The sequence below is a fragment of the Tiliqua scincoides genome, chromosome 2 (genome assembly GCF_035046505.1).
Source record: "Tiliqua scincoides isolate rTilSci1 chromosome 2, rTilSci1.hap2, whole genome shotgun sequence".
In the NCBI taxonomy this organism is placed as follows: Eukaryota; Metazoa; Chordata; class Lepidosauria; order Squamata; family Scincidae; genus Tiliqua; species Tiliqua scincoides.
The window spans coordinates 140,635,682-140,650,281 of NC_089822.1; the positions used below are offsets into that span (position 1 = coordinate 140,635,682).

General features: G+C 47.8%; 1 protein-coding gene across 1 annotated transcript in view; it reads right to left on the minus strand.

Moving 5' to 3' along the window:
* Positions 1-1,592: 1,592 nt before the first annotated feature.
* The window catches only part of KCNH3 (potassium voltage-gated channel subfamily H member 3), a 63,208-nt gene continuing 50,200 nt past the window's right edge, over positions 1,593-14,600 (minus strand). The window contains exons 8-15 of the mRNA XM_066615090.1: positions 14,330-14,596; positions 9,034-9,233; positions 8,059-8,308; positions 6,485-6,699; positions 4,027-4,313; positions 3,259-3,368; positions 2,902-2,969; positions 1,593-2,195 (exon numbers count right to left, since the gene is read on the minus strand). Of these exons, the coding sequence (XP_066471187.1) occupies positions 1,593-2,195; positions 2,902-2,969; positions 3,259-3,368; positions 4,027-4,313; positions 6,485-6,699; positions 8,059-8,308; positions 9,034-9,233; positions 14,330-14,596 (2,000 nt within the window). The remainder of the gene's footprint in view (positions 2,196-2,901; positions 2,970-3,258; positions 3,369-4,026; positions 4,314-6,484; positions 6,700-8,058; positions 8,309-9,033; positions 9,234-14,329; positions 14,597-14,600) is intronic.

Below are 14,600 nucleotides of genomic sequence, written 5' to 3' on the forward strand. Positions count from 1 at the left end.
CTTACACCACGTTGCACGCCAGCCACCCAGTGGGGCTACTCGGATCTGCACCAGTGAAATCGCTGATGCAAATCTGAGTAGTGTAGTGCCAGGCTGGTTGGGAGGGGAGTTAGCATCTGGACTAAGTTGCCCAGGCTGGTCCCACCCTCCTCCCTCCCTCCCTCCCTCACCTTCCTCCTGACCAAACATGCCTGTTCTGCTCTCCCACTACCCTCTCTAACCCCTTATGCTGGCCTACATTGGCCAACGCAAATGTACTGGACCCAGGGCTGAATTTGGCCTCTGGGAGCTCAGCTGGCTCCAGAGTAGACACTAATGTGCTTTATGACGCTCCTGGGCTGCCACAAGGGACTTGTTCTGGCCCAGCGTCAAGTTGCTGTCTGATTTGAATAAAATCTGAACCTAACCCACAACTACTTAAAACAAAAACTACTATTCTGTCAATCTCTATATAAATATTGCACCTTTTTCATACTAGTCGGAATCCTTTCTTTATTCAGTATTTTAAATTTGATAGCTAATTTCTAGCCTGAAGAGTGTATCATTAGATCATATAGATGGCATTAAAAAGGTAATCACTTACTGTTGTAAGATCACAATGTTACCCTATTGTTTGCCTCTAAATGGGCATTAAAATATCTCTGAATGGGACACGAAAACTGCTAATAGATTTTTTTCACCGTTGGTGTCTTATCAGAGTGTGCAGTGCAGAGGTGAGAGTTGGTTTTGCTCATGAGAAACACAAATAGGTGCTGAACTTCATGGCCAAGGGGACCCTGACCTTTGGCACCCCCCAACTATGTAAATGTAGTAAATGCTACTCTACATAACTGGTGAAAGCAGGATTAGGATTTCTTTGGGTTGTGTGGTTGCACATGGTGAAGGTTCATCCAGCACTGATGAGAGAAGCTCAGCATTAATGTATTTGATCAGAAGAATAAATATACTAGCACACCATTTACTTGCTTTTGCCATTTTAAGGATCAGCTCTCTCAGCCTTCAGCCCCAGACATCAGGACTGAGTTTATAAACAAAGAGGTCGGAGTCCAAAGTATACCTGTTTATTTTATAAAAAGAGTGCCCACCTTTGCCCAGTGCTATAGGAACTAGGGAAGCACCTGCTTCCACTTTGCCCCCTGAACAAGAGTTACGTGCACAGCCAATGCCTAGCCATCAGTCAAGCTGCCTGAAGGAAGAGTAGTTAAATCTGGGATACAGATACATATGTATTTGCATATATCAAGCATCTTGAGTTTGACACTGGTGTACTCCTCAATCTGCACAATAATCCAGGAACGGACAGTTCCAGCTTTTGGCAGCCATTCCCATTTGCCTGCTTTTGCTCTGAGAAAGGACAGAGGGCCAGATTCTGGAGAGAAATCCTACACTTGTCTTCTCACGCTGTCCCTCTTATGCTGCTGCTTTCTCTTGAAGTACCATATCAGGGCTTTCTAACTTCTGTCTCCTGTGTTGCCTTCTGTTTGCAAAATGGACCATGCCCAGTACTGCAAGACAAGCAATTCTCCTTGATGTTTTAGGACCAGAAGAATCTGTGATAGTTCTCTGTGGAAAGAAGCAGGCAAGTGGAACTGTCATATTCCTGTTCCTTCTTCCTGAGACCAGCAGGGGGCACTGCATGCTGACCCATCATCCTCAGCTCCAATCAGCACCATCTCAACAGCTGAGGAATCACAGGCTTGAGTCCTGGAAGGTTTGGTTTCTGTGAGGCCTGTATGGCATGCTGGCTCTGTTGGGGAGGAAGCTTGGGGAAGGGAGCTCTCTCTTTGGCTCAGCAACTGCGTGTGGCTTCCCTGATCCTTGGTTCCATGGTCTACTGGTGAAAGAGCCTCCATCTCAGTCTCCTTTCCTGGCCCCAGTGTCCACAATGTTCCTGGCCAGGGGGAGCTCTGTCCAGCTGGTGGAGCCCATGCCCATGGAACCCGGCCACAGGCCCCATTAGCACAGGGTGCTGGGGGTACACTGTGGGGACAGAAGGAGGGTGAGGATCCTGTGTCGACCCGGAGCGGGCTCAGTAGAGGAGTAGCAGGAGCATCTGTGCATGGAAATGGTCCATGGGCTGAAGGGTCCATGTGTGGCTGGGCTGGTGTCTGGGAGAGAAGGAAGAGTTGTACAGCCTGACGCAGGGAGTGCAGGCCTTCGCGCATTTGCTGAACCTGCCCAGAGAGTTCAGCCACCTGCCGTCAACATGGTGGGAAAAGAAAAGGAGGAATCAGGTAACCAACAGTGCCTTCCATGACTAGGTGAAACTCACAGAATTCCCTTTGCTTTATGTTTTATGGATGCCACAACAGTTCCCCTGGTCGTGGGAGCCAGTTTCGGAGAATATCAGCAGTAGCTGTTTCCATCTACTGGGGAAAGACTGAGAGGGAAAGAGAGAACTAGTTCTAGCTGTCCAGCAGTCAGATAAACCATTTGGCTGTGTCCCATGACCTCCTTTACATGCCCTGGGACTTTTGGCTTATCTCTAATTTGGATTAAAAGCCCCAGAAACATGCTTAGGAGATGGAGAATTTCACTCTTTAACCAGCCTTGTTTAAACAGCAGAATGGTTAGAACAGGATTAAAAGACAACCATGTAAAAATGAGTTAGCACATTCAGTAGAAAGTAAGTGCTCATGCTTTTCCCAGACTCAATGATTTCAGGCTTCAGGTAGATGGTTACAGGATTGAATACACCCCCCACACCCAGTGAACAAAACTCAAGACATCAGCCTTTTCCCATTTAGTTTTCAACTTGCAGGAAGTTTTCTTTTTTTTCTATTCACGGAGAATTTAAGCATACACCCCTCTCCGTCTGTCTAGGAAAAGTTTTGTTCTGTGATGCTGTTAAATGTATAAACTGTCTCTTGCCCCCCCCCCCTCCAAAAAAAAAAACCTTACCGCCTGGCGTAGTTTCTCAATAGTGTCAGCTCCTGAAAGCTCTGGTGGAATGGTAAGCAGGCCACTGTCTGTAACAAGAGAGACAGGTTCAATAGCTGTAAAAAGTAAAAAAGCTGTCCTCCCACACAGGCTGACAGTGGCCAAAGAGCAGGTGGAATAACTCAGCATAACTCGGCTAGGCTTGTCAGCTGCTTCAAGGTCTCGCCGTTCACGGTGCCAATGGCCTCAAACTGGCAACCTTCGGATGTTATCTTCAGGCAAACGGAGGCTCTACCCTCTAGACCAGATCTCCTGCCTCCTGTTACCCCTTTCTCCCCTTCTCACATACACAAGGGGAATACTATGCAGATAGTTTACCTGTGCCAGGTGAAGGGCTGCTGTAGTCTGGGCCTGAGGGGCCAGGGCCAAGGCGGAAACTGAAAATGGGTTTGTCAGAACTGCACCCATCCTCAATGCCATCCACAACCCTGCAGAAGAAGAAGGGAGAATCTAGTAAGTAGGAGGGGGACCATGGAGGGCAGTTTGCCAAGAGCCCCCCTGAAACTTGGATCCTGCCCAGCTTACTTCACAGAGGTTAAGGGTAATCAACTCCTCTGTAATCCCCCAGGTAAGAACTCTTTCATTCTCATCTCCTTCTACAACTAGAACGCAAACCAGGACTTCTGTAGCAGTGTCTAAGAAAGTCTGTGCAATGGTAACATTTATATATTTTTTTTAAAAACCAAGAGGAAAGAAAGTTTTACAAAAGCACTCAAGGTGGCATACATTAATTTAAAAACAAGAGCACTGACTGTTAAACAAGCCATGCACAGCAGCAACATCTAACTATCTAGCACACCAAATGTCTGCTTTAACAAAATGTTTTTTAGAAGTTAAACATCATTAGGGAGGCTGGATGTTCTACAGCCTAGATGTGATTATGTAAAAGAGCCTCTCTTCTATTCTCGCCCGGTTGCATTTGCAATGGTGGCAGGACACACAGTGGAGGTTGCCCAGTAGATTTTAATGAAACACAACATATCTTAACCAGGAGAGAAAAAAGGAGGCAATAACACCCACTCCCATAGCATTATCCCCACTGTACAGAGCTGTCTTCAGTTGGTCTATCCTCTGCCAGTTTCTTACCGGGGGCTGAGATCAGGGGGGCCACTGCAGGGGGCACCGTGTAATCGCAATGCTGTGGGACGTGAGGAAGCTTCAGACTGCAGGTGACGTTGTAAAATGCCTGATTGTGGTGGGTAATGGCTGGGGACCCCAGAGGAAGAGGGAAGCAAGGGACTGGAGGGTTCATCCACACTGTCTCGGGGCAGGCAGGGAGTTTTGCGGCGTGCAGGGAATGAGACTTCGATGTCCTTTCCCATGGTGGAGAGCAAGGTGGTGGCCTCTCTGCTGCTCAGTGAGGGCGTCTCAGCCTGCAGGAACAGGGAGAAAGATGCAGGAGCAACTTGTGAGAAAATGTTCCGCTCTCTCTCACTGAGTTCACAACCTTCTTTCTTACCCAAATAATGCCCTTCTGAATCCCACGTGGCACAGATGAAAGTGGGAACATTAAACAGAAGAAATTAGAAGCCCCAAACTCTGGACCGTTTAACTATACAGTTAATTGAATAGACTTCATTGAATAGACTTTAGAAAGAATAGAAGTTGTCTGCTTCACTGAAAACAAGTAATGTACAGTATGTTTTGCACAGCAGACACCTGCATGGTCATCAGTGCCTTTGGACACTGAATGAACTTTCATCATTAACAGACTCCCCTTCCTCCCATTCATCCATTCAAGCAAGAGTTCACGATACTGTCAGTTTGCCAACTGGAGATGGAAAAATGGTTGCAGAAGAATAATTCTTTGGTCCACAACCCAACTGTACATATATGGTTTCTTGCTCTCCAACGTTGGTCTGTACTATCTGCAAACTGTTCATCAGGCACATTGGGAGAGAGGTGGCTTGCCATCTTAGGACCCAATCCTATCCCATTTTCTAGTGCTGGTGCAGTTGTGCCAGTGGGGCGTGTGCTGCATCCTTTGGCAGTCACTGGGCCTTCTCAAGGTATGGGAACATGTGTTCCCTTACCACAGGGCGGCATTGTGGCTACACTGGAGCTGGAAAGTTGGATAGGATTGAACCCTCAGTGAGTTCATTTGAACTAATGACTTCCGGTTCACAGCAGTCTCTTAACTACTTAACTGGAATCCATTTTAGCATATTTAATCCAACACATTATTTCTCTTCCCTTTGACCTATGTTTTTTTTTTTTAGCTGGTTTTATAACAGGTTTGGAATCCACTGGATTTGTCCTCAACTTGAGATCCACTTCAAATCTTACACAGCTCCTTCATGGAAAGGCTTGTTAATCCAAGAGTTAACATGAAACCCATAGGCAAATAACGCAGGCCTACAAAATTGAGGGTCAGAAAAGTTTTTCCCAGACTTTATGGTGGTTTGATATGAATTTGGGTACCGATTCCAAAAATGGCATCCGTTTTGCCCTATCACATCTAGTTTTGGAGATATAGCATAGCCTCATAAGTGAATGGTTCACTTAGCCTGCACTGATGGCGTTTTCATTGGCTATCAGGACCTGGTTGTACTGCAACCTGGATTGTAGCCCTTGAGCCATGACTTTGGCCCTGCACCCTATTTTGTGTTACTGGGTGGGATGGCTGAGAGGACTCGGCAACATGAAGGCCATTGCAAGCATCTGAGCTGATGGGTGCTGCCACATGGATTTTGAGTGCCACAAGGAAACTAGGAACTGCAGAAACTTGCCTTCTGAAGTTACCTGCTTCCCTGGATGTCCTAATGCTGCCCACAAGACCAATAATTTTCTGATTGTTTAGTGGACTTCCATAACATTAATGTGCTTGCTTTGGATTACTTCTGGAGTGAACTCTGAAGAGTTGGTCCAGCTTTCTCTTAGGTAGGCAGACAAGTAGCTTTCTACATTATACTGCAAGTGCAAGAGGCAGTGACCAGAAGCACGACTCAGAGCTTCTGTATATGCCTATAGATGAGCGATGGAATCCACAACCGTTGAAGAGGGCTCAAAAAGGTACAGTACACCTGGCTGTCTTCAGAAAGGCTTTGGAGATTTTATTGTCTTGATTCCACTGAAATAAATTGCTTAATTTTTAAGGTGCTATAAGACTCTTGGTTATGTTGTTTAGGGGCCAATCCTATTCAACCTTCCAGCAGCTGAAATGCAGCCCTAATGTACTTGTTCTCTTACGTTGAGGAGATCTCTGTGACTGCCCCTCCCCCCCCACTGGAGGATGCAGTGACTGCCCAATTGGCATGGCTATATCAGGGCTGGAAAATTGGTTAGGATTGGGCCCTTGGATTCCAATTACCCTTACCAGATCTTGTAAAGTGACCTTGCTGAAATTTACATTGCTTTGCTGTATGTGCATTTGTAGTAAGCTGGTGGATTCTACAAATGCACAAATGTTACTCTATTTCTGAATGCAAGCCATCCTGACTACATCTGTAAGAAAAGGTGGAAATAAAAATCAATAAACAAATATAAAAGGTAGTGACCACCGCCCTTTAGTGTGGTACCTCTAGTGTTGCAGCTAGCCACTGACCTGGAAGACACTGCCCCCACCCAGGTTGTAACTGAGCTCACAGGGGAGTTCATGACGGAATTTGCTGGCAAATTCTGGGTAGAGCTCCAAGCTGGAAAGGAGGCCAGGTAGACTTAGGCACTGCAGATCACAGTAGGTGAGGCCCCGCACATCTGCACTGGCTTGAACCACTTGCTCTTTGGATGAGATGTGGCAACCAATCAGGTCTCCCTTGCCTATAAAAAAGAAACAGAGTGTAATGGATGAGTCCCAACTAGTACAACCCCTGCTAATTGGGTAAGAGGCACTTTTTCAAGTGGGTGCTCCTTTTTTAGCAGGGGGAGAGTAACTGGCCCACCTCACCGCAGCACTGTCTGTTCTAGTGGCTGTCTGCTGGTATTCCTTTGCATCTTTTTAGATTGTGAGCCCTTTGGGGACAGGGAGCCATTTAGTTATTTGATTTTTCTCTGTAAACCGCTTTGTGAACTTTTAGTTGAAAAGCGGTATATAAATACTGTTAATAATGTTAATAATAATTGTATATAACCAATGTTAGTCCCAGATGGGATGTATACCTGCATCTTCATTCCTTCAGCTCATCCAGGCCCCACTGAACTGGTGGGCTAAGCAGCACAATGTAGATAGAAATATACATCTACAGTAGATCTATATGAGCTCCACACCTAGATCTCCCTTGATGGAGCTGGAGGGGTGCCAGTTTATTAAGATCAGTCCAAGGAGACCCAGTACTGGAAAGCAGCATCAACAGGACTTGCATTGAGGTTTATAGAAAACTAGAAACTGGAAGCAGGATGGAATCCATTCATTATATTCCTAATTAATTTTATGTAACTATGCATTTTTAGAAATGGGAAAGTTTCCACAGAAAAAAATAGCAGTGGAAAAATTACTGCCCACATCACCACAAGATTTTTTCTGAATATGTATGTATATCAAGCTGTTCACCCGTCTAGAAATAGCTGGGAAATCTGGATTTATAGTACAAAATGCATTGATCTTGCCATGATCAACAAATTCATCATCTATCAAGACAGATAAGAAATTAAGCACTTCTTTTACCCCTCAAGTTTTTTAAAAAAATTATTAAAGGAACCAGTTTCCAGCCCCAGTGATTGCACAGAAGCCATCTCCTTTCCCCAAGACATCTAGTTTCCCGCCCCTGCTAGATGTGCAAGCAGTGGAGAAGCTAAGGCACCTGGCACTCAGGGGCACAAAAACTTTTAAAACTCCCCCCAGGTGCCAGAAGTGCCTTTCGGAGGCCTCTAAGAGGGCCTTCCGGAGGACTCCCTTAGGAAGTTTAAACCAGACATGCTTGTAGGAGGCCTCCAGAAGGCCCTCTGGGGTGCTGGGAGGCCACACACAGCCTTCAGAGGGCTTCAGTGGGACTTCTGGAGGGTTTTGTGAGACAGGTTTGGTTTTTGCTGAAAACCAGAAGTGCCTTTCAGGGGACTTTAAGGCCCCCCTCTCAAGGCATGGTACCCAGGGCACTGTACTCCCCTGCCCCCCTTAGCTATGCCACAGGGTGCAAGAAAAATTCCAGAGAGGGATTAGAGCAGAAGAGGAAGCTGAAGTACCTAGAATGGCAAGCACAGTTCCATCTTTGAGCACCTCCATAGAGCCTGAGCAGACCAGATAAAGAGCCTGGAGCGCATCCCCTTGCCGAATTAGATATTCCCCAGGTGTGCAAAATGAAGTCCGAACGCAGAGTGAAAGTGAACGTCGACAGCCCCGGCTGGCTTCTTCAAAGAGGGGCAGCTGCAGCAGCTCCTTATGCAGGTGCAGAGCGATGTCGGCTCGCAGTTCATCTGGGAGGCTCTGCAATAGCTGGAAGATGGGAGTTGGAGGGAGGGCAGGGCAGAAGGGTTAGCGCTGGAGCACTGTCAGAGCACCAGCCAAGGACGATGCTATGGGGACTGCTACTTAGAACAGAAGAGTGGCAACAGTCCAATGACAGGTTCTAAATGAGTCCAAGGACCCATCTGCACATTTCATTACCCCAAGGAACATACAGCGACAAGAAGAGATGATGGGATTTGTGACATTACTAGCACCCAACTTTGTGGGAAGAGGTTGCTGAGGTTCTGAGGTACACTGATGTACTCATTGCCCAAGGTCAAAAAGGACAGGCAGGTCCTTTTCCTGTCCTGATTTCAGTGGACTTGGTGGAGACAATGCACATTTTTAAGAACAACACATTCCATTCTCTTGTGGACTGCTACTCTGATCTTACAACTAACTGAACAAGTTTAGCCTCCACCCACCTTTGCCCCCACCTCATCTGCCCTTTCACTGCCAAGCAACACTCCTGTAGTGACTACTAGTCACGCGTCAATCCTTGATGGTATCTTTCACTACTGTGGGCTTAGCCCTTTGGTCAGGGATTACAACTCTCCCATGTTCTGTGTTGTGGCTAATACACCATGGTGTTCTATAAAATATCTTCACCACCATCCTTGAAAGTCCCTGTACCCATTTGCTTTGAGAAGAGATAGAGCCCAGGGAAAAAAGCCTATTCATCAAGCCCAGGCTTTTGTTTGATTCCATCTCACCTCCCGGGTGTCAATGCCATTGCTGGCACTCCAGGTGGCTTGGAAGTACTCCAGCATACGCTGTTTCAATGGCGGTGGGATGCGGTGAATGCGGATGTAGTCACGTAGGTCACGTGTACGGCTGTGGTAGAGGAAACGGCGGGCATACATGCGCTGGATGATGGCAGTCACGTTTCCAAAGACTACGGCATGCATCAAGGCTAGGGCAAGGGGAGAAGGGAAGCAAAAACAGGTCTTGCAATGTGGTCAACGTGGAGTAGAACATTTTCCCACTCCCCCATACTGTGGAAGAACTGAGTGGACAAGGGCCTCCCATAGACAGAAGAAGGCAAAGCTCACAAGCTGTGGCAAGCAAGAAATGTGATACCAAAAAGTGAGAAGGCACCTGCATGCCTTAGCCACAAATGCAAATCTCTGGGCTGGTTTGCACATGCACCTCATGTACACAAGGAGGGAACAAGGTGTAGCATTCTAAGGTGGTACAGTGTTCTGCATTATGCGAGACTGCAGCTGGTTGGTCACATTTGAGAACACTCCCCCATGTAAAGTAATTCCTGCAAAGAAATAAACTATCACCTCCGGAGAACGTTTTGAGTCCAGCCCCTCCTGTGCTGTATCCATTGCTGGATGTTTTTCACATACAGAAATGTTTAAAAGAAAACTTTCCCCTTCCCCTGCAGTCCATTTCACTGCTTCAGATCTCTGCTACCTTATTTCTGCATGTGTAGATCAGATCCGAGCTGTAGTTGTCCAGTCACAACCCTAAATGAACTGTAAATCATGGCTGCGGCCTCCCTGGCCATGGAAATGAGACTCGTGTCACTTTCTCCAAACATGAGCCTCCTGGAAAGACTGACCTCCAAGAAATTCACTGTAGGAGCAGCTATGGAGATTCCATGATTTTCTGATCACTCCACAGAAGAACAGAAATTGGAAGGAAGTTCAGTATTTAGCATTCCAGGACTCACTTTTCGATTTAGAAGATAGGGGAGTGCAGGCCTGAAAGTCTCCCTTCAAGATTCATACTGCATCTTCCTGCTCCTGCCTAAGAACATGAAGACACCAACCTTGTGCTCACTGGCATTCCTGGAAGGGGGGGGGGATGACGATGACAAAACACTAAGGCTGCAATCCTAACCACACTTAACATAAGAACATAAGAACAGCCCCACTGGATCAGGCCATAGGCCCATCTAGTCCAGCTTCCTGTATCTCACAGCGGCCCACCAAATGCCCCAGGGAGCACACCAGATAACAAGAGACCTCATCCTGGTGCCCTCCCTTGCATTGGCATTCTGACATAGCCCATTTCTAAAATCAGGAGGTTGCGCATACGCATCATGGCTTGTACCCTGTAATGGATTTTTTCTCCAGAAACTTGTCCAATCCCCTTTTAAAGGCGTCCAGGCTAGACGCCATCACCACATCCTGTGGCAAGGAGTTCCACAGACCAACCACACGCTGAGTAAAGAAATATTTTCTTTTGTCTGTTCTAACTCTCCCAACGCTCAATTTTAGTGGATGTCCCCTGGTTCTGGTGTTATGTGAGAGTGTAAAGAGCATCTCCCTATCCACTCTGTCCATCCCCTGCATAATTTTGTATGTCTCAATCATGTCCCCCCTCAGGCGTCTCTTTTCTAGGCTGAAGAGGCCTAACCGCCATAATCTTTCCTCATAAGGAAGGTGCCCCAGCCCAGTAATCACCTTAGTCGCTCTCTTTTGCACCTTTTCCATTTCCACTATGTCTTTTTTGAGATGCGGAGATCAGAACTGGACACAATACTCCAGGTGTGGCCTTACCATCGATTTGTACAACGGCACTATAATATTCGCTGTTTTGTTCTCAAAACCCTTCCTAATGATCCCAAGCATAGAATTGGCCTTCTTCACTGCCGCCACACATTGGGTCGACACTTTCATCGACCTGTCCACCACCACCCCCAGATCTCTCTCCCGATCTGTCACAGAAAGCTCAGAACCCATCAGCCTATATCTAAAGTTTTGATTTTTTGCCCCAATGTGCATGACTTTACACTTACTGACATTGAAGCGCATCTGCCATTTTGCTGCCCATTCTGCCAGTCTGGAGAGATCCTTCTGGAGCTCCTCACAATCACTTCTGGTCTTTACCACTTGGAAAAGTTTGGTGTCGTCCGCAAACTTTGCAACCTCACTGCTCAACCCTGTCTCCAGGTCATTTATGAAGAGGTTGAAAAGCACCGGTCCCAGGACAGATCCTTGGGGCACACCGCTTTTCACCTCTCTCCATTGTGAAAATTGCACATTGACACCCACTCTCTGCTTCCTGGCCTCCAACCAGTTCTCAATCCATGAGAGGACCTGTCCTCTAATTCCCTGACTGTGGAGTTTTTTCAGTAACCTTTGGTGAGGGACCGTGTCAGACGCCTTCTGAAAGTCCAGATATATAATGTCCATGGGTTCTCCCGCATCCACATGCCTGTTGACCTTTTCAAAGAATTCTATAAGGTTCGTGAGGCAAGACTTACCCTTACAGAAGCCATGCTGACTCTCCCTCAGCAAGGCCTGTTCGTCTATGTGTTTTGAGATCCTATCTTTGATGAGGCATTCCACCATCTTACCCGGTATAGATGTTAGGCTGACTAGCCTATAGTTTCCCGGGTCCCCCCTCTTTCCCTTTTTAAAGATAGGCGTGGCATTTGCTATCCTCCAATCTTCTGGCACCGTGGCCGTTTTGAGGGACAAGTTGCATATCTTAGTCAAGAGATCTGCAACTTCATTCTTCAATTCCTTAATAACTCTTGGGTGGATGCCATCAGGGCCCGGTGACTTATTGATCTTTAATTTATCAATGAGGTCTGAAACATCTTCTCTTTTAACCTCTATCTGACTTAACTCCTCAGTTAGGAGGGGCCGTTCAGGCAGCGGTATCTGCCCGAGGTCTTCTGCCGTGAAGACAGATGCAAAGAACTCATTCAATTTCTCTGCCATCTCTAAGTCTCCTTTTATCTCCCCTTTCCCTCCCTCACCATCCAGAGGGCCAACCGCTTCTCTGGCGGGTTTCCTGCTTCTAACATATTTGAAGAAGCTTTTATTATTCCCCTTAATGTTGCTGGCCATGCGTTCCTCATAGTCTTGCTTGGCCTCCCATATCACCTTCTTACATTTCTTTTGCCACAATTTATGTTCCTTTTTATTCTCCTCATTAGGGCAAGACTTCCATATACGGAAGGAAGCTTCCTTGCCCTTCACAGCCTCTCTAACTTGGCTGGTTAGCCATGCAGGCACCCTCCTGGATTTAGTGGAACCCTTCTTTCTTTGCGGTATACACCTCTGCTGGGCCTCTATTACTGTTGTTTTAAGCAGCCTCCATGCACTCTGGAGAGATTGGACTCTTTTTACCCTCCCTTTCAACCTCCTTCTAACCAGCCTCCTCATTTGAGGGAAGTCCGCCCGTCGGAAGTCAAGGGTTTTTGTTAGAGATTTGCCTGGTATTCTTCCCCCAACGTGCACGTCAAAACGGATCGCAGCATGATCACTGTTCCCCAATGGCTCCGTAACATTGACATCTCTAACCAGGTCCTGCGTACCACACAATATTAAATCCAGGGTCACCTGCCCTCTGGTGGGCTCCGTGACTAGCTGCTCTAAGCCACAGTCATTTAGCACGTCAAGAAATCCGGTTTCCTTATCGTGACCAGAACACAAATTGACCCAGTCAATATGAGGATAATTGAAGTCCCCCATGATTACAACCCTGTCCCTCCTTGTCACCTCCCTGATCTGTTTCCTCATTTCAAGGTCCCCATCCAATTTCTGGTCTGGAGGACGATAGTACGCCCCCAGTATTACATCACTGCACAAGCCTGGTAATTTAACCCACAGAGATTCTAAGGTGGAGTAGGACCCGCCTTCAATCTCTACTTTGCTGGATTCTATCCCTTCCTTAACATAAACGGCCACCCCACCTCCAACACGCCCCTGCCTGTCCCTCCTGTAGAGTTTATAGCCTGGGATTGCGGTATCCCACTGATTCTCCACATTCCACCAGGTTTCCGTTATGCCACTATGTCAATGTTTTCCCTTGTCACCAGACATTCCAGTTCTCCCACCTTTGCTTGGAGACTTCGGGCATTCGCATAAAAGCATTTGTACACGGAATGCCCCAGCATGGGCTGCTTATTAGCTCCTTTGTCCCCACATCCTCTCATTGTGCCAAACCGTCTATCACATCCCATCACGCTACCTTTCCCAATTTCTTCTCCTGCTCTGCCTTTGTCTTGTTGTTCTCTAATCTTCCCATCCTCATCCCATAGGGATGAGGAGTCCCGAACCGGATGCCCCTCGGCTCCTGTCGGCCTTCCCCCAGGGATCAGTTTAAAAGCTGCTCTGCCACCTTTTTAATGTTATGCTCCAGCAGTCTGGTTCCATTCTGGTTCAAGTGAAGCCCGTCCCTCTTGTACAGGCCCCGCTTGTCCCAAAACGTTCCCCAGTGCCTAATGAATCTAAACCCCTCCTCCCTACACCACCGCCTCATCCACGCATTGAGACCCCTGATCTCCGCCTGCCTAGCTGGCCCTGCGCGTGGAACAGGTAGCACTTCAGAGAACGCTACCTTTGAGGTCCTGGCTTTCAGCTTCCTGCCTAAAAGCCTAAATTTGGCCTCCAGGACCTCCCGGCTACACTTGCCCACGTCGTTGGTGCCGACATGCACCACAGCCGCTACCTCTCCCCCAGCACAGTCTACCAGCCTGTCTAGATGAGAAGTGATGTCCGCAACCTTCGCACCAGGCAAGCAAGTCGCCATGCGGTCCTCACACCCATTGCAAACCCCCCTCTCTATGTTTCTAATAATCGAATCCCCCACTACAAGAAGCCCCCGACCCCCCTCCCGCCGAGGAGTATCCTGAGTGCGTTTGGATACGGGCCCGTCCCCTGGAGAAGAGGTCCCCCCTAGGGGGCTGTTTCCCTCCTCTCCAGGATGACGTCCTCCAGCCCCGAGACTTCCCCCCCCCGGCAGCCGAGGAGTTGCACTTTCCTGAGAGTAAGCCCCATTGAGCAAAATAGGACTTACTTCGGAGTAGACCTGGTTAGGATTGTGCCCTAAGTTTCTCCAGGTGCCTAGCCGCTGGTGTAAAGTTGCTCCTCCTCCTCGCTTTCACAGCCAGTCACAGCCGCAAGAGCAAAAGTTCTTGAAAAAAACAGGAGCGTTTTGCCGGTTGTGTGCGTGCGTGCATGAATGTCAGTGCTTGGGCCTCCTGAGGCACCCTTGCTGTAGGCTGGTCACCCATACTGTAGAGAATATTAATTCACTCACCCCCCACCAGCATGGTACATATGGAGAAGATCTTCTCTGAGTCAGTGTTTGCAGACACGTTGCCAAACCCCACGCTGGTCAAGCTGCTCAGGGCAAAGTAGAGGGAGGTAATGTAGGCACTTCGCAAGGAAGGGCCTCCCACCAGCTCCCACGTGCTGCCATTCAGGGGGGCATTTGACCTGTTGCAAGAGTAATCTTCACCACTGCTGTTCCTCTGCCCCAGACAGTAGGGCGTCTTTAAGCGCTGAGCCAGCTCCTGTAGCCAACCTGA